Genomic DNA, 22,156 nt, shown 5'->3' on the forward strand with positions numbered 1-22,156 from the left:
GCAAAGTGATTCTGTTTGGTTTTGACTGGGCGTGATGCAGCTCGAATAGAGGAGGACATGTGTTGCGATCTTGTGTATGGGATAGCAGATGGGTACATGTTCATATTCGGGAACGGCCAATTTGCATCCACTTAAACGGGGTCTCGGAATTTCACCGACAGTCAAAAACTAGCCAAGGAGCGCATGAAGTTACACTTGAACAACACTATTACTCTGGTTACTTACAAATGCATTCTAGAAGAAATTGAATTCACGCACATTGCCTGCCTAGAAAGTTTATTACATGAGTCGGGACAAGACTAAAGATGTACATCATTGATGCATGATAATATTACACCAACCTAATGTTCATGGGACGATGATATGTCACTGGTATAGGGATGATAAGATTGCATTCGAATTCATGATGTTAAAAACTGAAAATTATGACTAATACTACTCCTAATGTGCTTAAAGATAAAGGATAAATAAAGGATGCATTGTGTTGTTGAAGAAGGGTCCTTTCTACGTTAGAAGTCCTTGAGTATTTATAGACCAGCCTTGACAACCGTTCCTTGAAAGTCGTTTTCTTTCCACTTCCTTACGTTTCGTGCTTTAACTATTTCCTTACTTGTCGATGTTGCTTACGCTCCTTGAGCATCACGTAGTAGCTAGTTTTCTAAACCAAGTGGTGAACCAATATCAAAAACTTCGAAAATTAGTATCATACTAACACCTTTTGGTGCACGACTTACGACCTTTCTCATATTTTTACCATGTGGGCCGTACTTTTTATATCTTCTATAACTTGTGAATGGGCCATTCCCACCAGGGGTAATTTTGGGTGTCAACACGAGTGCATCTTTCGAATATCGGACAAGACTAAAGATGTACATCATTGATGCATGATAATATTACACCAACCTAATGTTCATGGGACGATGATATGTCACTGGTATAGGGATGATAAGATTGCATTCGAATTCATGATGTTAAAAACTGAAATGTTATATGCAAAATGGGTAAGGTGTCATTTTTATTCCGATACTTGCTATGTCGACTAAACGAGCCACGACCCGAACTAGGATCTAAACCAAGTGGTGAACCAATATCAAAACGAAAATTAGTATCATACTAACACTTTTGGTCGTGACGGATGGTATTGGAGCTCATTAGATGGTTGAAGCAACGCGATGGTTTCTGTGAATGGCAGAATACAAATAGTATGGGTAAGTCTCGATTTCGAATCTCTCGTCAGTCACTTCCATAGCCCGGGTGGCTGGCTGGTGGTATCCTTTTAGCTTTTTAAAAGCCCAACGGTATCCGAACTGGAAAGCCATTGGATTGCATTTAAGAGATGGGGTTGGAACAATCCTCTTAGCTTAGCTTAGCTTAGAAGACCTTTCCATCTTTGACTCTTTCTAATCTCATGCCTGGATTGAAGCTTAATCCTTTGAAGATAAAGAGAAATTGCCATTTGCAACTGGAGTTTCCGCTGATGTTTAGCACCAAATGGCACGAATCAGTGGATTTAAATCGGGGTCTCTTCCTATCACCTATTTTGATTTGCCTCTTCTTAGTAGCTTACTCTCTGAGGACTGCAACCCACTGATTGATCTGATATGAAGTGGGATTAGAAACCGGGCTGCCGAAAGAGGTTGCATTTGCCAATAAGCTCCAACATACTATCCCTTTGTTGCACAACATTTGGAGATTAAGAAGCTGGAAAGCTGCCGTGGCTCTTATCTCTGGTGTGGTGTTGATGGTGGCGCTGACAAGGTTATGTTTTAAGAAGAGGATAACTCGTGAGGATTGCCCGCGCAACCAATCGCCCAGTTTGGATGCAGTAGATCCCGTGTTTGAAACGGTGTTTCTGGCTCAAAGTCATCTTAAAGTCGCACCGCCACCACCTCCAACCCCACGGATAGGGCGTTGCCTAACTAGTCGGAATGGGACGGTTTATCTGCATCCTTAACAATTAATTCTCCAACTAATTCTTACTTGTGCATCGAGGAAAATACTTGACTACTAACTTTCAACTCAACCAATTTTTTGTCTTAAGCAATGTCATTATCAATTTATCGCAAGGTAAATCAACGCTCTCATTCTCTCCTGGAAGATCCACATAGATTACAGACAACCGCTGAAGTAAATAGAAATCATCTTTCGAATGAACAAAAAGCTAGGAAAACACCACATTCTTGCAGATGCAATTTCAGAAACAGAAAGAAACTATGCCAAACTCAGTCAAGATATGTCCCTCTTCAACATCTTAGATACTCATATACAATTTATTCGTAGTCAGTAACCTCACAGGTGGAAACAAGGTCCACACCGGAGCTCAGAACCAGAACAGGTATTTACGTCTACTACGTTATAAGACAAGAAAAATCTCACAACTTGAACTATGCTTTAACATGAATTGGCGAATGCCAGCAACAAGTGTAGGAGAGCTTTTTAGAGAACAACAACAAGAAGCAGCAGCCCTATCTAATTATCTAGATTTGTTTCATAGATACTGCAATTACAAAGCAGCATTATTTTGCCACTCAATCAGTTGTTAGCTAAATCATGCTACTCTGTGATTCTTCAACAAAGGAACTCAAAGAACTAATTATGGATTCATATACCTTTATCCCCCTCAAGAAGACTTTATCCTCCAAAAACTGCAAAAAAAATGTCATGGTAAATAGCAGTACTGCCAATTGACCAACACGGTCTACACAAACGGTTTGGCAAAAATCTCGCACCTCATTATGATCATGAAGCAGTATTGGAGTATTGATCATCGGAGAGAACCCGAGAGCAGGAATCCCCAGCTGTCGAATGAATCTTGCATCGGTAGTTGAAGATAAGATTTCAGGCTTTGCAAGCTTTCCTCCAGCTGCCGCAACAGCATGATTAAAAGCAGACCACCAAAGGTTGGAATCATCTGTTCTAGTCATTAATGGGTGCCCCTTGTAGTCTCGAATAGGTCCTTTCTCAATAATCTGACATATAAGAGGATAAACATCTTCAATCAGCCATGCAATTAGTTTCATCCTCATGAGTATGAAATTTATGGATGACCCAAAAACTGTGTTTTATCACCATGAGTGTGTGTTTAAGCCCATATGACAAGTATTGTGCAATAGTTGATGAGAGTATAACACTACCTGTTACATGAAGGGGAAGGAGAATCAATTGTCCAAAAAGTTAATCCATTCTAAAACCCCCATAGAACCGAAGCAGAGTAAAACAGGAAACATGCTACAAAACTTGACAGTGCCAAGCAGGATTAAATTACCAGAACAATCATCGTGACTTTCAGTTCTAATACCAGCAAAGAGAATCCCTATTTAAAAGCAGGATAATCAGATTCTAAAAGCAATATTGTGTCCCTTTCCTTCGCGAATTCTGAAGTAGTAGTTACACAGCTTGCAAAGAGCAAGGATAAGCCAAAATGACAGCACATTGAGACATTATCGTTCATCCATTAATTGGCAACATAACCCTACTAGGTGAGAACTATAGGTTATACAGGTAGATAACTATAAATTATACAAGTAAGAAACTATAGGATCCAAAGCAGGAAATTCGGAAAAACATAACCTCACTTCTTAAGCCACTTGTGTATCGATACCTATATGTACACCAATTTTTCAGCAGTTGCCCATCGATAATGATTGATAACAAGTGATGCAGAAGATCTGCCGAAATTAGCTTGTTTCTCGGTTCACATCATAAGCATGTGCATGCCTCAACTTACGCAGAAAGCATGAAACATTGCATGATGAAAAATTTTGCACATCCATACACAATGTCATAATCTTGTGGCCTATTATCATCGATGTCTATTAATGAGCCTTTTTCTAGGATAAAAAGTTGAAAGCCGAAAATGGCAAAGGATGTTTTTCTCCTTGAGGAGTCTCATTGGTGTACTTCATTATCCTTTTACTGAAATTTGATTTCGGCTCCATATTTGATGGTATAACCGTGTCTACCTCAAGGCTCAACTGCAATTACTAATCAACCGGCTACAATAACTACTTGATTGCAAGTTTACAACCGTCAATCAACACCTTTCGTAACTATTCTTGCCAGGGTTTGACTGCAACTGCTCCCGCTATTTTTTATCCTTGCAGTTAATTTGATTTCAGCCAAATTTCGTGAGTCCATGTCAATGCTTCTTGACTCAACTGACATTGACTTGACCGACATTGACTCGGCTATCAGTCAGTGAATAAAAAGTGTTCCTGCCCTGTCGACTTAATTCTATTGGCTTCTTACAGTCAATGCTAGTGTTTAACCGTCGACTGTATTCACAGTCAGTATCAGATCAACATATGTTGGTCAACATACCATTTCTCCTTCCTTATTGACACCCAGATGTTCTATTAATCAATTAATACTCATAATCGGCTTTGACTTTTAGTCAATGAATCTGCTTTATCACTATGGCCCAACTTCAGAGATACCTCTTTGTCTCCATGGTTTTAGCACTTTCTCATTAACATTGACCTAAGTTAATATCATATTCAAAGCCATAATCAATATGCGGTAAATGGCATCTCTTATTAACTTAAGCTCTTTGAGATCATAGTTGACTATTTTAGGATGTTAACAGAAACATTTAAGGATCTAGCTTGTCTGCTTTTATATACATTGGGAATGAAAATATTTGTGTAGAAAACTGAATCCTGAGCAAAATAGGGGCAAGAAAGCTATTTTCACATACAGAGAAATAACTTTTAAAAGTTAAATAACTAAAGAATCTTGTCAATCTAGCAGACATACCGTGAAAAGCATTGAATAGTCTACCAGATTCAATTGAATATTTGAATAAGCACATTAGACTTCACCATGCTGCAGTAGGTAGCTTAGGCATAGTAGCAGGTGTGAAGACTATACCAATACGCAAGGCTTCCATCAAGCAGAAGCGGTATAATTGACAGATTGAGGAGAACATATATGATACTGCTGTCAGAGAAATATATGGCATCTTGGGCAATTGTTCAAGCGCCTAGTCTTTACTCTCATCTGCTTCCAGTTCTGACAATGGACAAACATCCTTGCAGGTGAAAATATAGATGAGTGTTTACCTGGTATGTCATATTCCTGATAGCCGGGGCCCATTCTTCAGCAATTCTTTTCTTCATAAGATCAGGGTCTGCAGTCGGAGGCAGACGGATGTCAAAGCCTGCCTCAGCCTCCGAAGGCTGCACATTCATGACAAAGCCCTGCATCCACGATCAGCTAGTCCATATCAGAGCATGTGCATAAGAAAACGGAACAATTAATTAAGATGAAGTCTGCCAATATTAACAAAAGAATGCACATGAAGCTCACAGTTGGCGAAGGAACTCCAGCTTTCATGTAGACGGGATTAACCGAAATGACTTCGGAGTTCGCCGCGATTCCGGCCTTGACCTTATCAAATTGGCTCTCCCTGAACTTGCTTATGGCTTCCACGCTCTTCATCAAATTCTCCATAGCACCATTGTCATACATCATCGATCCATGTCCGGGGGCTCCCTTAGCCTTAATCACCAGCCCCCAAGGTGACCGGTCAGCGTAGAAAACCCGAAACTCATCGGTAACAGATGCCTGCCCCTCATCCAATACGAACCCCACATTCAGTTCCTTAAACTCTTTGGATCCCAGGAACTTAGCCGCCCCATCGAGTCCGCCGATCTCCTCATCCGGCACATATGAGACGTGAATTGTACGAAGCGGTACAAAATTCTTCTCCTTAAGGTTCCTAATGGCCTCAATATACTGAATGGCGATGCACTTGTCATCTTGCGCCCCCCGAGCGAAGATCTTTCCATTGGAATCTCTGAAGGCAGAAAAGGGAGGATGAATCCACTTGGATGGCTCGGTGGGGACAGAGTCCATGTGGGAGTTGAAAAGGACGGAAGGAAGAGAAGGGTCCGAGCCTAACCAAGTCAAAAGCAAAACGGGCTTGTTTGGGACGAACTCTAGGATACGAGTTTGGAGGGAAATGGCCTGAGCCTGGTCCTTAAGAAACGAGACAGCTCCAGCATAGTCAGGGTTAGGGTGGGCTGTGTTGATCCTGAGGTAGTGCTGGAACCGCGAAATCGGCGCATCGATGTCTTCTTCTCGAGGCTCAGTCAGGGTCGAGAAAAGAAGAGGGAATGCAAAGAGTGCCAATAAGAAGACTGAGTTCAGATGGTTAACGGCCATTGGGACCAACAATATGTGGATTCACTGGAGAATTCAGTCGCAACAAGATTTTTCAAATCCTAAAAAATTCACCGAAGCCTACGTCCAGAGAGAACTGAAAATATTCGCACCTATTGGGGACAGGGATTTCACCTGCTATGAACCAGAAACATTGCTTGATTCAGACAGCCGAAACCCGCACAAGTTGGAGCTTTTAGCATGTAATGAGAAACAAGTAGCTGCCACACTGTTGAGTAATTCAAGCACACTAACACAACAAGCACATGCAGTGACAGACTACAAGCGTTGACCGTTTCCAATCGCAGCCAACAGAGAAACTAAAGAAAACCCATCAAGCACCATGGCCGTGAAGTGCCCGGGCTACCCGTATGAAGACACGCTTGAACTAGTCTTCGTGCAGGCAGCGATGGGAAGAACCGATTACATCAAAATCCAGTCTTGACGAATCAAGAAGGGGGGGCAAGATGAACACCAAGACGCAGGCAAAGAGAGAGAGAGAGAGAGAGAGAGGGAGGGACACCTGCTGCCGGTGAATATGGGCACCGTCGGAGAATCAAGCGACGACGTCGGAACGGCCGGTTCGGACGGAGGAAAACCTTCGGTCTCGGAGGCGAGTTCGGTGGAGCTCAGCGAACGAGCGCTTCTTTCAAATGTACACCACCGAAATCGGGTGCGCCGCACCGCACGCGCCAGTAAACGCCGCCGGCCAGTTAAGGAACGACACGTGCGAACGACAGTAGGCGCGTGAGGGCGACGTCCTGTCTCGTTTTATTACCAAACAACGCTAACCAAAAACCGAACCTTGACGGAAGCGAGAGCAGAGGAAGACGCAACCGGGAACAGTTGCCAGAGCTCCGTAGATCTGCTTCGCCTGCTCCAGAATCAACCCCTGATTCCTCTTCTTCTTCTTCTTCTTCTTCAGTGGCCGCGTCTCTCTCCAGCAATGGCGGAGAGGCGCGCCGGAGCGGCGGTTCTGTTAGCAGCTTTCTTGCTGTTGAGCTGCTGCAGCGTGCGTCTCGTGCCGGTGGCGGAAGCTGTGTGGCTGACGATCCCGAGCTCCGGGACCAAGTGCGTCTCCGAGGAGATCCAGAGCAACGTCGTCGTGTTGGCCGATTACTACATCGTCGACGACGAGCACGCTCACCTCCACACCCCCACTATTTCTTCTCGGGTTGCTCTCTCTCCCTCTCTCTCTGTCTCACACACAAACGCGCACGCATCGCATTCAGATAGAAAGGGAAGGTTTTTGAGTGACTTAGAACTCGAATTATGCAGAGTGGCTGTTTTGTTTGATAGCTAGCTTCAAATCGAAGCATATGCTTGCTGTCTTGTTTCTTTTGCACTGAGTCTTGATGTGAATCTATGCCTATGCCTGAGCCAACGCAATATTGTGTTGGACACACCGATTGGAAATGGATCTTACTATATAATTAGACAAATCTATTCTTCTCCGAAGTTCGCCGACTGGATTGTCTTCGACATTTTCCTTTTTTGTCTTCTTTGATTGTCTCGCTCTGGTGCTTAGTTCACTATATTGTTTGATAGCGGATGATTCATCTAATTTTTTTTCTTTCCACGTCTGCTGGGATGAATCTTTCTCCTTGAGTAGGTCTAGGAGGGATCACTTATGTTCTGTTGTACTGGGGCATTTGACTTGAACACATCAGTTCTTATTGTTGGTGCTTCCAACTTTTCCTTAGTGACCGCTTACCCGAATCAATACTCTCAGGGTTTAAACTGGCCTTCTCTTAATTTCAAACATAACACCCCACAAACCCACCCCGCCCCCGCCCCCCAACACCATTTAATTGTGAACATGCCAATAAGTATGGGGGGTTTGGTAGTTAGATCTTGTGCCATTTTAATGTGGCCTTTTCATGGGATATTTGTGGAGACTATCAGAGAAAACCAAAATATAAAATTCTTCTATGGGGCATGTCATAGCTTCAAGGTATGGTACAAGGGATGGAATTTGATCTGGGAGGGATCCTAATAGAGTGGAAGTTCAGAGATGGATCTACTAGGCTTGGGATCCTTTCATGAGAGAGATATTCTTTTGATCCATGGTTGGAGGCATTTCTTTCTTAGGCAGGACAGATAGTGCTCATCAGTCAAACTCTAGAAGTTCAATTTTGGAGCTATCTATAATTGCAACTGAAAAGTAGGCGACGGACACGTACTGTTTCTCCTTGGCTGAGCCTGAGGGAGGGGTAGATAATTTAGGTTGTTGAGTTTGTTTTAATCTTTAATGATTGGGAATTGCAGTAGGCAGGAGGCTGAACACATCAAACAATAGAAAACTAGCCGTGCTTGTGCATATCTGACTACAGTTTTCCCGTTAGAAAATCGATGTAGTGTTTCCTTTTGGGTGCCAAATAAATTACTCAAAGTAGCATTTCTTGAGTAAGAATTTTTTATTTTGGGCCTTAAGATTTGTAAGGACTTGGGTTGTGCTGCTGAGCAAAACGATTTCCCCAGATGTAAGAGTTATATACTAGAGAATTATTCTCACATTTCCTGTGTGTACTGGATACAACTGTAATTTATGGTGTTACAGATTTCAATTGAGTTTCAATGAGGCATTGTTTCTGTAGCGTTAGAATGTTACACATACCCTGCTAAAGTTGTTGCAGAAGTATACTGCAGAATCAGAAATACTTGATTCAGAAAACCATGATAAAATAGGTGACTGTCCTCTCCCTCATCATATATAGGCAGGCAAGCAAGCTCAGCTACGCTGCTTTATATACTCATCGTATCCTTTTTCAGTGCCAACGGTCACATTCTACCTCGAGACCAAGGATATTCAAGCTTTGCAACAACTTTTGGTTCCTATAGCACTTGATAGATATGACAATATAATTTGTTTTTTGAAAAACTAGTTTGTGGTTTGATATAAGCACGTTGATGTATTTTACATGCTAGAAATGGTAAGACCATTTGTTTCTTAAAGAGTTCTGTGCCAACATCACTAAAACAGACCTTCTCAATATCGTGTTTTGAATAACCAACTTGTTTAACCAAGCCTGCTGATTTCCAGTTCTTGAATAAGCAAAGCAGGCGTAAAAGCGCCTATTTAAGTCTGTTAAGAATAGGAAACATTGTCATAGTAAATGTGTATACTAACACTATAATCTGTTGCACTCTTGGGTTTCCTATTCTGTAACATGTCAATATAGTATAAATACACGTGTGGTCTACATGATACACACGGTTTTTCTCTCCAATTGGATCTCTAATTCTCACAAAGTCCATATATTTGCACTTTCTCCAATAGACATGGTTTTTCTGGAGCTAATGTAAACCAATTCCTCTCTTTCCCCATCTTCCAGGTGACATCTCCTTATGGAAACAATCTTCACCACAATGAAAATGTGACCCATGGTCAGTTTGCATTTACAACCTCTGAGGCCGGGAACTACTTGGCATGTTTCTGGATTGGTGGAAAACATCAAGAAGATGTTGGATTGACAATTGGCCTTGACTGGAAAATTGGAATCGCAGCTAAGGATTGGGAGTCAGTTGCTAAAAAGGAAAAGCTCCAGGTCAAATAAGTGAAATATTATACTTATCTCTGTCTTTCGGAGATTGGTTTAATCCTTTATTTTCTTTCATGACATGTTCACCCTATAACCTGTAGGGCATGGAACTGGAGTTGATGAAACTTGAAGGGGCTGTGCAAGCCATACATGACAATCTGAAATATTTGAAAAACAGGTAATTTGCTTTCTCTACCGGATATTTATGAGATAAATGAGTGATTTCTCTCTTGCTTGGTTGCATTTCTGTTGTACTAGCCTCGGGTCCTTAAAGCTCAACATTATAAAGAACATGGTTATAGGATCAGAAGAGGGTAGAGCATCTATAACGAGAATATGATCATACCTTAACTATCGAGTTTCTCCTTTCTTTGTTGTGTGAAAATAATCAAATTTTGACTTATTTTAATATTTCTTTGTATTGGCTACATGTCTAGGGAAGAAGAAATGAGGGAAGTAAGTGAAAAAACCAACGCCAGAGTTGCATGGTCCAGTTTAATGTCCCTTGGCGTCTGTATTGTGGTTTCAGTTTTGCAGTTGTGGCACTTGAGGCGATATTTCGAGAGGAAGAAGCTTATCTAGATCCTGAGTTTCGTCTTGTATGGCTCACAAATGTTCTAAAGTGAACACGAACTGAAGGGTTCCTGTGCCTTTTGCATAGAGTTTTACGTTGAATGTTAGGAAGAATATTAGGATTCTTCTTCTCAACAAATCTGGTTTTGGGTAGGATGGGCTACAATAGATATCATATCCCGTGCTAGTTTTAGAATGCACAGCAAATTACGTGGATAGAATGATAAAATTATCAACACTCACCGCAGAAAGCATCAGTGCATCAGAATCTGTAAAATTGTTTATCACACAGGACAAAGCTATATTTTCTTCCTGATTTTGCAATTGTAAGCTCAACATATTCCCAATCAGCTCCCTCATTCCCAGATAGGAATTGTTGGTTGTGGAATATGAATGTTCTGCTTTCTTTCTTTCATATGCTAAACGTTTTATTAAATGTAAATCCTTCTACAGACTCTCACTTCGCGATCTGTTGTACAAACATTCTAACTAAGAACAGTGCACAACTGCATAAAAGTGTGGAGTGTCCATTAGCTGCAACAATTCACTTCAGGGCTGTCCTTTTCTTCCGGGTTTTCTATGTCTTCCAGAAGTGGTTTCTGGTCGAAAAAATTGATATATTCTAATCCTGCGGATAACGTCGCATTTACGGAACCTACTGAGATTGCTATTATGCTGTACTGTTCCTAATCGGTTTTCATTCAAAGGTTCGCATCTTGCAACTATGTCTAGTTACAGTGAGCTAAATGGACAAAAGCGAAATATTACTGAATATAACTAGCTTTGCCAGTCAAGTTTTCAGATGATGTGGAGGGATACACATGCCTGACCATTAGTTTCTTGGACAAGAACATTAATGTCTTCCCATGTTAACACCGGTCATTCGGAATCACAGACAAGTATTTACTCGGAGACACGCGTGAATCTTTGGCCCTCTTCTAGGAAAAAGAAGAAGCTGCTTTTGACACGATAATGCGCATTTCTTTTCCTTTCTTTTTTTCCCTTCTTCTTTTTTCGGCCGAGCCAAAGGGCATCATGCACTCGAATAACAACGGTACATCGTCTTAAGTCGCTCGTATTACAAAGAATCATTGGCGCAGTCCTTCAAGATTCGAGCGCCATTGCCTTGACCAGAAAAGAAATAATAAGAACAGGATCCGCATTATCGCATCGTGGAGCTAAAAGCAGATGTTGCGCAAGCATGCACTTAGCTTTGCGTGGGGCTTGCACTCCAATCTTTCGAGATAATTGTTTAAAAAGCCCTAAACCTATCAAACAACAGCCAATTCAGTCCTAAACATTTCAATTGTGCTAATACAGTCTTAAACCTTTTGACGATTTGTCAGTTTAGTCCTAAACATTTTGAAGATTTGTCAATTTAGTCATACACCTATTATTTGGATGTTTCGCTAAAATGATCACATTGACAAATCGTCAAAATGTTTAGGGCCAAATTGACAAATTATCAAAAGGTTTAGGACTAAATTGGCATAATTGAAAGATTAATGACTAAATTAGCAAATAGTCAAATGATTTAGGACTAAACTAGCGCAATTGAAAGGTTCGTGATTGAATTGGCCTCCATACAATAGGCTTATGACTTTTTAGACAATTTTCGTCCATTTGTCTTGGTTTCGATGTTAGAAGACGAACAAATATTGCAGTAGTGATCGTCGCTCTCCATCAGGAGAAGACATGATTGTGTTGAACCAAAAACCCTACTCTCCTGCTCGTAAATGGACGTGATTCCAGGAACTAGTTTGCGTTAAAAAAGCTGTCCAAATAATTCGCAAGCAAAATCAGTAACTTCAAAGTGTTCATGTCTAACGTACTTGTTCAGACAATCCATGCAAACCGATTTTGCGGGGCTCTCCCTTCTGTCCGATTAGACTACGAGGCCTTCTTGTCCTCGCGGCGGCTTTTCTTGTTACCAAACATATCTCGCGGAAAAGAAGAATCGCAACGTCGTTACCATCGTCGTCATCGCTATCTCATAAAGGAGGTAACCCCATATAAGCTGTGCTTGACATAAAAGGAAGTCATCCAGTCGAGCACGACGCTTGGCCTGTACTTCTCATTGCAGTGATAATGCTTTTGATGGGATGTCGTGGGCACACTGCGGTCGCATCTTACGTTAATCACCACGAATTATTTTAATGAAAGAGGAACAGAGTGGATGAATTACCGTGCCATGTTATGTTTTATTAAACATACAAGGGCAACATCACGCCACCTGTCGACGTCGTGCTTGCTGAATGAGAGGCAATTAAGCCATGGAACGCAAACATGGACTCCAAAACGAGACGTCACCGGGTGCATCAAGGAACAATCTACTCGAGTGCCGTCGAGCCCGATTCACACTACCCGTGTTGAAGTACTATCTCACATCGCTTGACAATGAGTCGTAAATATTCTTTATCTTCATATGGTCTCTCTCCACTTGTTAACTTAAGATTTTAAATTGGACATTTTAACCTGGTATCTCTTTATATTTATGAGGTCTCCCTCCACCTATCTGCAGCGTTGTGAAAATTGGCGTCTACGAGTTCTGTGTTACCTTCGTTAAAGCTGTGTGATTTGCTTCACTCAAATTGGACGATTAATCGGTGGGCATAGACACAGTGATCCATTCAGGAGGCCATGGTTTTGTGGAATTCTGCTATTTGAAAACTAGGTTAAATCATTTCACGTGCACTTACTAATTGTTTGTTTAAACTTTTTCTGTTGCGTAAACTTACTTTTATAGCGAAGCTGTATGGACTTTGGAGACTAGAAACAGGGTGAGATCGCCACTCAGATCTTCCAATGTAGATAAAACTCACAAAGAAGTGCAACTTGGCCTGCTTTGACTAAGATTTCATCCTCTTACTCCAATGGGCTCTTAATTAACCAGTGATTAATCAATTAATGAGTAATATTTTCGTTCCGCGATCCCCCTCCGTGGCAATCTGTCATTGGCCTATCGAGGTTATCGACATTTGGTTTTATCTACGCAACAGCTAATCACAGTCCCTCACGTAATCTACTAGTCAACAGGAGCTAGTTTAGATCACAAGCAATCTTTTCTTTATCTTGATGAATACTCTATAATTATCATGTCGCGACGAGGATAGTATCATAAACTCCATGACAAAAAAGAGAGATTCCCCTTCTTCAACCTCCATGCTGATGCAATAATAGAGCTCACTCAAAGGGATGAGCATTGGCCTCGAGTGCAGGAGGACATGGCAAAGCACTGGATTCTGCAATTGTCGTACACCACAATTCTGTCGAATTCTTCCTCTTTAGATTAAAAACCATTTTCCAGAGTTAAGAAAACTACTTTTTATAAATAAAAAAAAAGATAATGAGTATTTTCTTTCCTTTCTTTTTCTTAATTATTTTATATAGTTATAGCTACTGCTCGAGCAAATTGTAATGTTATTGCATGATTGCTTCCTTTTGATGTATTTTATTCTTAGTGTAAAGCTGAGTGGACTGATCCACCTTCTAGGGAGTATTGCGCTGTCGGAGAAACTTCCAACAAGATGATCTTTTTATGAAAAAATAATTTGGCCCCAAAAGTAGTAAAATAAAAATTTATATATAAAAACTTTTGGCGATTATGTTATTTGTATCCTAGGTCAAAAGCTTGACCTCATTTCATTTATCTCAATGTTCTTTCCTCTTCTTCCAAACGATGAAAAGTTTCGACTTCTCTTTTCTTTTTCGCCACAAGAAAAGTTCAATCAAATTTTGTTTCCACATGAAAGGTTGGACTTCACTCGCTTAGCCTTACATAATTTCCAATGCTATTATTTTAGTGGCCGTTAAATTCATTGTGACACCCGAAATCCCACGTCGGAAGGGCGAGATTTTTATACTAACGAGTAAGATCCACCCTCAAATAGCCATCTTCTTGTGTGGTTATTTTGAACGGATTTGGCCCTCGTGATATCGATTGGTTGGTATCAGGAAAGGACATTCTCTAGTAAGTGTGTTGTGCTTAGACAGACTAAGCCCATAGCCAATGTGATGAAGGCACAGGAATGAGGGCTCGAAAAGAATGCAAATCCTAATGGGATTCTGAGTTGGCAGATGGGGCAAAGATGAAAAGGACCGCACATCTAATAGGGTGATTATCGCCGGGCAGTACAACCAACACCAATGACGACGTCAATGGTTTAAATGGAGACACTCGAAGTCCTACATCGAATAGGCATGATATTGTAATATCACTCACGAGTAATTAAGATCTATCATCAATGGCCACCACCTTGCGTGTCTACTTGGTGTACTCCTTTTGAGATTAAGCTCACAAGAAATATGTAGAATCGTTACTCACACCATGTGGTAATTCAATGCCATACACCATAACATTTACAGGAAAGTACCAAAAAAGTCATAAACCTATTATTGCATTGGTACAAATTCAGTCATAAATCTTTCAATTAGGCAAATTTAATCCTAAGCCTTTTTCACATTGGTATCAATTTAGTCCATCCGGCCAATTTAAGTCGAAATCACTAATGTGGATGCCAGCGGTCTTATGTGGCACGGCCGGCACTGACATATATATTTTTTAATAATTTTTTCATTTTTTTATTTCTCTTCTCTTTCTGCCAGTGGCCGGTCACCGGCTACAAGCCATGGCCAGCAAGGGTCGACCTCACCGAGCTGCACCTAGGTGAGGGCGAGCGCCAACAAGGCCCCCCTCGCTCAGGCTGCACCCGGCAAGACTGCCCTGGCTTGGGTGAGGGTCGACCTTGCCAGATTTGGCGAGGGGGGCCTCGCCGATGCTCGCCCTCGCCTAGGCACAACCTTGCAAGGCCAACCCTCGCCTGTGGTGGGATAGGGCAACCCTTGCCAGCCGCCGGCAAAAAGAAAATGGAAAAAAAAAAGAAAAAAAATTATATAAAAAAAATGTCCACAGCAACTCCAGTTGTGCCACGTAGAACAACTAGCAACCACGTCGGGAATTTAGGATTACATTGGAGAAAGCAAACGTGCCGCGAGTAAACCTGTCCATGTCAGCATGTCACATAAGACGGACTGCGACGACCGGACGCAACGTTAGCAATTTCAAGCGGCAATTAATCGGAATGACTACAGTGAAATTTCACGCAAAAGGTGTAGGATTACACCAGCATAATTAAAAAGTTTAGAATTGAATTGACATCCGCATAAAAGGTTTATGACTGATTTGATGATAATCCCTTGAATTTTGTTGGTAAATAAACCTGGACCGTTGCTCTTGGAAACTCATTCCCCCAACTCATCATTGCTAACACTTGAAAGGCTTTTTGGACCTCATAAAACCATTTTTAAATATTACGAAGCGCCAAAAAGGGAGCACTCATCAGAAGGTAATGCATTGGTGACCAAAGCAAGCATTAGGAGGAGCATTTCGCAATGAACTTCTAAGAAAATAGATAACCATGCACGAATTGTTTGCATTGCCTCTTTTTTTCCCCTCTATAAGGAGGCACTCCAATTGCCTCTCCATTCGCACACAAAATCGAGCGAGCGAGAGAGATGGGCGGCGAGAGCTTGAGCGTGTGTTGTGGAGCGTTTAATAAGGTGAAGCCGTACTTGTTAATGGTGGGGCTGCAGTTCGGCTCGGCCGGGACGTACGTGATAAGCGCACAGACCCTAAAGAACGGCATGAGCCGATACGTCCTCATTGTGTACCGCAACGCCATTGCTGCTTTGGGGCAACGCATTCTAAATACTTTTTATATTTATGCGGTCTCCCTTCACCTATCCGTCATTTCGGTCCTCGCATTAAGTAGATTTCGCGACAGACCCGCCTATCAAACAGCACATGTGAAAATTGGCAATTGGCACGCTCACATGATACTAACAAACGACCAATTCGACGAGTTCTCGGCTACCTTCGTTAAAGTTGTGTGATTTGCTTCACTCAATTTGGACGATTCATCGGGGGGGTATAGACACATGGTCCATTTAGGAGGTCATGGTTTTGTGGAATTCTGCTATTTGAGACATCACCGGGTGCATCAAGGAACTACTATGCGAGTTCTGTCGAGCCTAATTCACACACTCACTGTCGGGTTAGATTGGTTCTTGGAACAGGTAGGTCCTACAGAAGGCCCACCTTATCTGACAGTGTATGTGAAAATCGGCGGGCTTGCATATACCAATGGACGACCACGAGTTCTCGTTTAGCTTCACTAAAACTGGACGACTAATCAGTGGGCATAGAGACATGATCCATTCAGGAGGTCATGGTTTTGTAGAATTCTGCTATTTGAAAACTAGGTTAAATCACCTCACGTGCACTCATTAATTGTTTGTCCAAGCTCTTTTTTGTTGCATAAACTTACTTTTATAGCGAAGCTGTATGGACTTTGGAGACTAGAAAGAGGGTGAGATCGCCACTCAGATCTTCCAATGTCGATAAAACTCACAAAGAAGTGCAACTCGGCCTGCATTGACCAAGATTTCATCCTCTTACTCCAATGGGCTCTAATTGACCAGTGATTAATCAATTAATGAGTAATATTTTCGCTCCGCGATCCCCCTCCGTGGCGATCTATCATTGGCCGGTCAAGCCTGTCGACGTTCAGTTTTATCTACGCAACAGCCGATCACGGTCCCCACGTAATCTACTAGTCAACAGGAGCTAGTTTAGATCACAAGCAATCTTTTCTTTATCTTGATGAATACTCTATAATTATCATGTCGCGACGAGGATAGTATCACAAAAACCATAACAAAAAAAAGAGATTCCCCTTCTTCAACCTCCATGCTAATGCAATAATAGAGCTCACTCAAAGGGATGAGCATTGGCCTCGAGTGCAGGAGGACATGGCAAAGCACTGGGTTCTGCAATTTTCGTACACCACAATTCTGTCGAATTCTTCCTCTTTAGATTAAAAACCATTTTCCAGATTTAAGAAAACTACTTTTTATAAATAAAAAAAAGAGAATGAGTATTTTCTTTCCTTTCTTTTTCTTAATTATTTTATATAGTTATAGCTACTGCTCGAGCAAATTGTAATGTTATTGCATGATTGCTTCCTTTTGATGTATTTTATTCTTAGTGTAAAGCTGAATGGACTGATCCACCTTCTAGGGAGTATTGCGCTGTCGGAGAAACTTCCAACGAGATGATCTTTTTATGAAAAAATAATTTGGCCCCAAAAGTAGTAAAATAAAAAAATATATATATAAAAACTTTTGGCGATTATGTTATTTGTATCCTAGGTTAAAAGCTTGACCTCATTTCATTTATCTCAATGTTTTTCCTCTTCTTCCAAACGACGAAAAGTTTCGACTTCTCTTTTCTTTTTCGCCACAGGAAAAGTTCAATCAAATTTTGTTTCCACATGAAAGGTTGGACTTCACTCGCTTAGCCTTACATAATTTCCAATGCTATTATTTTAATGGCCATTAAATTTACTGTGACGCCCGAAATCCCACGTCGGAAGGGCGAGATTTTTATACTAACGAGTAAGATCCACCCTCAAATAGCCATCTTCTTGTATGGTTATTTTGAACGGATTTGGCCCTCGTGATATCGATTGGTTGGTATCAGGAAAGGACATTCTCTAGTAAGTGTGTTGTGCTTAGACAGACTAAGCCCATAGCCAATGCGATGAAGGCACGGGAATGAGGGCTCGAAAAAAATGCAAATCCTAATGGGATTCTGAGTTGGCAGATGGGGCAAAAATGAAAAGGACCGCACATCTAATAGGGTGATTATCGCCGGGCAGTACAACCAACACCAATGACGACGTCAATGGTTTAAATGGAGACACTCGAAGTCCTACATCGAATAGGCGTGATTCACTCACGAGTAAGATCTATCATCAATGGCCACCACCTTTCGTGTCTACTTGGTGTACTCCTTTTGAGATTAAGCTCACAAGAAATATGTAGAATCGTTACTCACACCATGTGACAATTCAATGCCATACACCATAACATTTACAGGAAAGTACCAAAAAAGTCATAAACCTATTATTGCATTGGTACAAATTCAGTCATAAATCTTTTAATTAGGCAAATTTAATCTTAAGCCTTTTTCACATTGGTATCAATTTATTCCATCCAGCCAATTTAAGTCGAAATCACTAATGTAGATGCTGGCGGTCTTATGTGGCACGGCCGGCACTGACATATATATTTTTTAATATTTATTTCATTTTTTTTATTCCTCTTCTCTTTTTACCAGTGGCCGGTCACCGGCTACAAGCCATGGCCAACAAGAGTCGACCTCACCGAGTTGCACCTAGGTGAGGGCGAGTGCCAACAAGGCCCCCCTCGCTCAGGCTGCACCCGGCAAGACTGCCCTGGTTTGGGTGAGGGTCGACCTTGCCAGATTTGGCGAGGGGGGCCTCGCCGATGCTCGCCCTCGCCTAGGCACAACCTTGCAAGGCCGACCCTCGCCTGTGGTGGGATAGGGCAACCCTTGCCGGCCGCCGGCAAAAAGAAAATGAAAAAAAAAATTATATAAAAAAAATGTCCACAGCAACTCTAGTCGTGCCACGTAGAACAACTGGCAACCACGTCAGTAATTTAGGATTACATTGGAGAAAGCTAACGTGGCGCGAGTAAACCTGTCCATGTCAGCATGTCACGTAAGACGGACTGCGACGACCGGACGCAACGTTAGCAATTTCAAGCGGCAATTAATCAGAATGACTACAGTGAAATTTCGGGCAAAAGGTTTAGGATTACATCAGCAAAATTAAAAAGTTTAGAACTGAATTGACATCCGCATAAAAGGTTTATGACTGATTGGATGATAATCCCGTGAATTTTGTTGGTAAATAAACCTTGACCGTTGCTCTTGGAAACTCATTCCCCCAACTCATCATTCAATTCACCCGCTAACACTTGAAAGGCTTTTTGGACCTCATAAAACCATTTTTAAATATTACGAAGCGCCAAAAAGGGAGCACTCATCAGAAGGTAATGCATTGGTGACCAAAGCAAGCATTAGGAGGAGCATTTCGCAATGAACTTCTAAGAAAATAGATAACCATGCACGAATTGTTTGCATTGCCTCTCTTTTTTCCCCTCTATAAGGAGGCACTCCAATTGCCTCTCCATTCGCACACAAAATCGAGCGAGCGAGAGAGATGGGCGGCGAGAGCATGAGCGTTTGTTGTGGAGCGTTTAATAAGGTGAAGCCGTACTTGTTAATGGTGGGGCTGCAGTTCGGCTCGGCCGGGACGTACGTGATAAGCGCACAGACCCTAAAGAATGGCATGAGCCGATACGTCCTCATCGTGTACCGCAACGCCATTGCTGCTTTGGTGCTCGCTCCCTTTGCTCTTGTCCTCGAAAGGTCCCTTCTCTCCCCTAAGTATTGTCTAGACTGTTTGGCCGAACGAAGTCGATCACATGTCAAGAAATTACGAAGTTGCATTTTACTCTATTGAACTTAGGGAGACAGATGATCAGGACTTGAGCTAGTGGAAGGGTTATGAATCCATGCCATGCTTTTACTTTTGAAAGATTCTTGCCTTTCAAATGGACTGAGCCGATGGTGAGATGCAATAGGATGTTGACAATGACAATCTCGTTTATCTGTGACAGGAAGATCAGACCGAAGATGACACTCTCGATTTTCTTGCAGATTGTGGTGTTGGGATTTCTCGAGTAAGTTTCGTAAAATCCTTGTGCTTCGGCGAAACTAAATTGACCAATTTCATCGCTCGCCTAAGGACTTTAATAGGGCATAAGTAAAATGCATATCAAAGTTAGGTCATCTACACATGCCAAAGGCCTAGACTTAACTATTTCATGTGACTTGCAAAGCATTCCAAGTTCCTCCTATAATCGAACCAATGTGAACCAAAGTTAGCTGATTATGCAATTTTGCACATCACAGGCCGATCCTTGATCAGAACTTTTCATATTTGGGGATAACGTATACGTCGGCATCGTTCGCGTCCGCAATTATGAATGCGGTTCCATCAGTTACTTTTGTCATGGCCATTATGCTCCGGTGAGATGATTTTTTCGTGTTCAATCTCAAATCACCTAATTATGCTCGTTTACTAACGGACACACATATAATAACTAACTAAACGACCATAATAAAGACGAATATATTGGTAAATAGAAGAATCATCCAAGCAAGTTATGAAACCGGATTAAAATTCGAATGTTACGTAATCACGAGAGATACTAAGAATTGGCGACATCTTATTGTGATTAATTAGATTAGAGCGAGTCAAAATCAAGGAGGTGCGTGGGAACGCGAAGATCGTCGGGACGATTGTGACGTTCCTTGGCACACTGGTGATGACACTATACAAAGGCCCTTCGTTCCACCTGATTCGGTCCGCCGGCACGGCACAAAGCGGAACCGTCACCGACCCGTCCAACAAGCATTGGGTCGCCGGCACACTTTTCATCTTGATCGGCTGTTGTGCCTGGTCCGCCTTCTTCAACCTTCAAGTAAGAGTCTTCATGCTCTTCTCAGAACTCGAATCGAATCGCCCCCACAAAATGACATAAATCGAGACTTGAAGATCGTTCTTTCTTCTTCTTCTTCCTTTATCGATTTCTCAGTCTATCACGGTGAAGAAGTACCCAGCAGAGCTGTCGCTGTCGTCGTTGATATGCTTGATGGGGGCGATGCAGAGCGCGGCGGTGGCGCTCGTGGCGGAGCGTCACCCAGATGCGTGGAGAGTCGGGTGGGACTCTCGGCTTCTTGCTCCCGTTTACAGCGTAAGTCGCGAGGGTGTCTCTGTGCATGGTAAAATCTTCCATTTGAAATCAACTTAACTTACATCTTCGTATGTTTCAGGGCGCAGTTAGCTCCGGAATCACGTACTACGTGCAAGGCATAGTGATGAAGACGAGGGGTCCCGTGTTCGTCACGGCCTTCAACCCTCTGTGCATGATCATCGTCGCCGCCCTCAGTTCCATCATCTTGTCCGAGAAGCTCTACCTCGGAAGGTAATAATGCCCTCTCTTCTCTCTACTCTTCTTGACTTCTAACGTCTGAAATTCAAATCTGTTATTTGGGATTTCATTTCTATGTCAATTCGACGAGCAGCATCATCGGAGGAATCGTCATCGCGATTGGTCTCTACTCAGTGGTGTGGGGCAAGGCCAAAGACTACTCGATGACCCCATCGCAAGAATGTGTCGACCGGAAAGCCGAAACCCAGAAGCTGCCAGTCACTGTGGCGAATGGGGTTGCTGCTGTTGATCAAGATGGTATCAGAAAATGACTTGATGTTCACTAGTGCTTGGATGTACGTAAAGTTCCAATTGCTCTGATGTTTCGATGTAAGGCACAGTGGGAATTGTTGCTGTATGATCAAGTTTGCAGGGCGGAGAAAATATTTTGTAGGACTATCTCGCCACGTCATCGCTGAGACAGTCCATTAGGTGTGCGACATGTGTCAAAGCGGGTCCCACCTCTCAAGGGATTTTGAAAATTCCCTCCCATCTCTGTCTCCGTTGGCTCTGTTAACGCTTGCTCTCTCTCTCCCTCCTCCCGAGAAGGAGCTCTCTCTCTCCCCATCACTCTTCACGTCACAAGCACAAACAAAAGCTTCACGAACAGAAGCTTTGCGCAAGAAAATATTGTGTAGGATTGTCTCGCCACGTCATCATTGAGACAATCCATTAGGTTTGCGACATGGGTCAAAGCGGATCTCACTTGTCAGGGGATTTTGAAAATTCCCTCCCATCTCTGTCTCCATTAGCTCCGTTAACGCTTGCTGAGCAAAATGATTTCCCACAGATGTAAAAGTTATATACTAGAGAATTATTCTCACATTTCCTGTGTGTACAGGATACAATTGTAATTTAGGGAGTTAGAGATTTCAGTTGAGTTTCAATGAGGCATTGTTTCCGTAGCATTAGAATATTACACATACCCTGCTAAAGTTGTTGCAGAAGTATAC

General features: G+C 42.1%; 3 protein-coding genes across 4 annotated transcripts; 2 read left to right on the forward strand and 1 right to left on the reverse strand.

Moving 5' to 3' along the window:
• Positions 1 to 2,370: 2,370 nt before the first annotated feature.
• Positions 2,371 to 6,825, reverse strand: LOC115676286 (uncharacterized). Of its 2 annotated transcripts, none has more exons than XM_030599166.2 (5): positions 6,686 to 6,825; positions 5,308 to 6,300; positions 5,061 to 5,198; positions 2,730 to 2,969; positions 2,371 to 2,645 (listed from the first exon to the last, which is right to left on the reverse strand). In XM_030599166.2, the coding sequence occupies exons 2-5, from the start codon at positions 6,163 to 6,165 to the stop codon at positions 2,544 to 2,546; spliced, it is 1,338 nt and encodes a 445-aa protein (XP_030455026.2). In that variant the 5' UTR covers positions 6,166 to 6,300; positions 6,686 to 6,825; the 3' UTR covers positions 2,371 to 2,543. The 2 variants fall into 2 exon arrangements, with proteins under 2 accessions (XP_030455026.2, XP_030455027.2); XM_030599167.2 differs by having other exon boundaries at positions 5,308 to 6,297; positions 6,686 to 6,824.
• Positions 6,826 to 7,108: 283 nt separating this feature from the next.
• Positions 7,109 to 10,719, forward strand: LOC115669609 (transmembrane emp24 domain-containing protein p24delta3-like). The gene is made up of 4 exons (XM_056311406.1): positions 7,109 to 7,336; positions 9,498 to 9,710; positions 9,806 to 9,882; positions 10,142 to 10,719. The coding sequence occupies exons 1-4, from the start codon at positions 7,109 to 7,111 to the stop codon at positions 10,284 to 10,286; spliced, it is 663 nt and encodes a 220-aa protein (XP_056167381.1). The 3' UTR covers positions 10,287 to 10,719.
• An 8,644-nt stretch (positions 10,720 to 19,363) lies between these two features.
• Positions 19,364 to 22,132, forward strand: LOC115669596 (WAT1-related protein At4g08290-like). Its single transcript, XM_056311405.1, has 7 exons — positions 19,364 to 19,575; positions 19,827 to 19,889; positions 20,122 to 20,238; positions 20,456 to 20,693; positions 20,808 to 20,966; positions 21,046 to 21,197; positions 21,298 to 22,132. Exons 1-7 carry the CDS (start codon positions 19,367 to 19,369, stop codon positions 21,473 to 21,475), a joined length of 1,116 nt encoding a protein of 371 aa, XP_056167380.1. The 5' UTR covers positions 19,364 to 19,366; the 3' UTR covers positions 21,476 to 22,132.
• The last annotated feature ends 24 nt before the right edge of the window (positions 22,133 to 22,156 follow it).

The sequence above is a fragment of the Syzygium oleosum genome, unplaced genomic scaffold (assembly GCF_021117445.2).
Source record: "Syzygium oleosum isolate NSW1041296 unplaced genomic scaffold, Sole_v2.1 Sole_v2.05, whole genome shotgun sequence".
Classification (NCBI taxonomy): domain Eukaryota; kingdom Viridiplantae; phylum Streptophyta; class Magnoliopsida; order Myrtales; family Myrtaceae; genus Syzygium; species Syzygium oleosum.

Bases quoted from the DNA above. Each gene is read 5' to 3' on its own strand.
- LOC115676286 (XM_030599166.2), bottom strand. From the start codon at position 6,165: ATGGCCGTTAACCATCTGAACTCAGTCTTCTTATTGGCACTCTTTGCA. The intron at 2,970-5,060 runs GTAAACACTCAT...CTTATATGTCAG, and splicing joins TCAGGAATATGACATACCAG to ATTATTGAGAAAGGACCTAT. The intron at 2,646-2,729 runs GTGCGAGATTTT...TTTTTTTTGCAG, and splicing joins TGCTTCATGATCATAATGAG to TTTTTGGAGGATAAAGTCTT.
- LOC115669609 (XM_056311406.1), top strand. From the start codon at position 7,109: ATGGCGGAGAGGCGCGCCGGAGCGGCGGTTCTGTTAGCAGCTTTCTTG. The intron at 9,711-9,805 runs GTCAAATAAGTG...TATAACCTGTAG, and splicing joins CTAAAAAGGAAAAGCTCCAG to GGCATGGAACTGGAGTTGAT. The intron at 9,883-10,141 runs GTAATTTGCTTT...CTACATGTCTAG, and splicing joins CTGAAATATTTGAAAAACAG to GGAAGAAGAAATGAGGGAAG.
- LOC115669596 (XM_056311405.1), top strand. From the start codon at position 19,367: ATGGGCGGCGAGAGCATGAGCGTTTGTTGTGGAGCGTTTAATAAGGTG. The intron at 20,239-20,455 runs GTGAGATGATTT...GTGATTAATTAG, and splicing joins GTCATGGCCATTATGCTCCG to ATTAGAGCGAGTCAAAATCA. The intron at 20,967-21,045 runs GTAAGTCGCGAG...CGTATGTTTCAG, and splicing joins TTCTTGCTCCCGTTTACAGC to GGCGCAGTTAGCTCCGGAAT.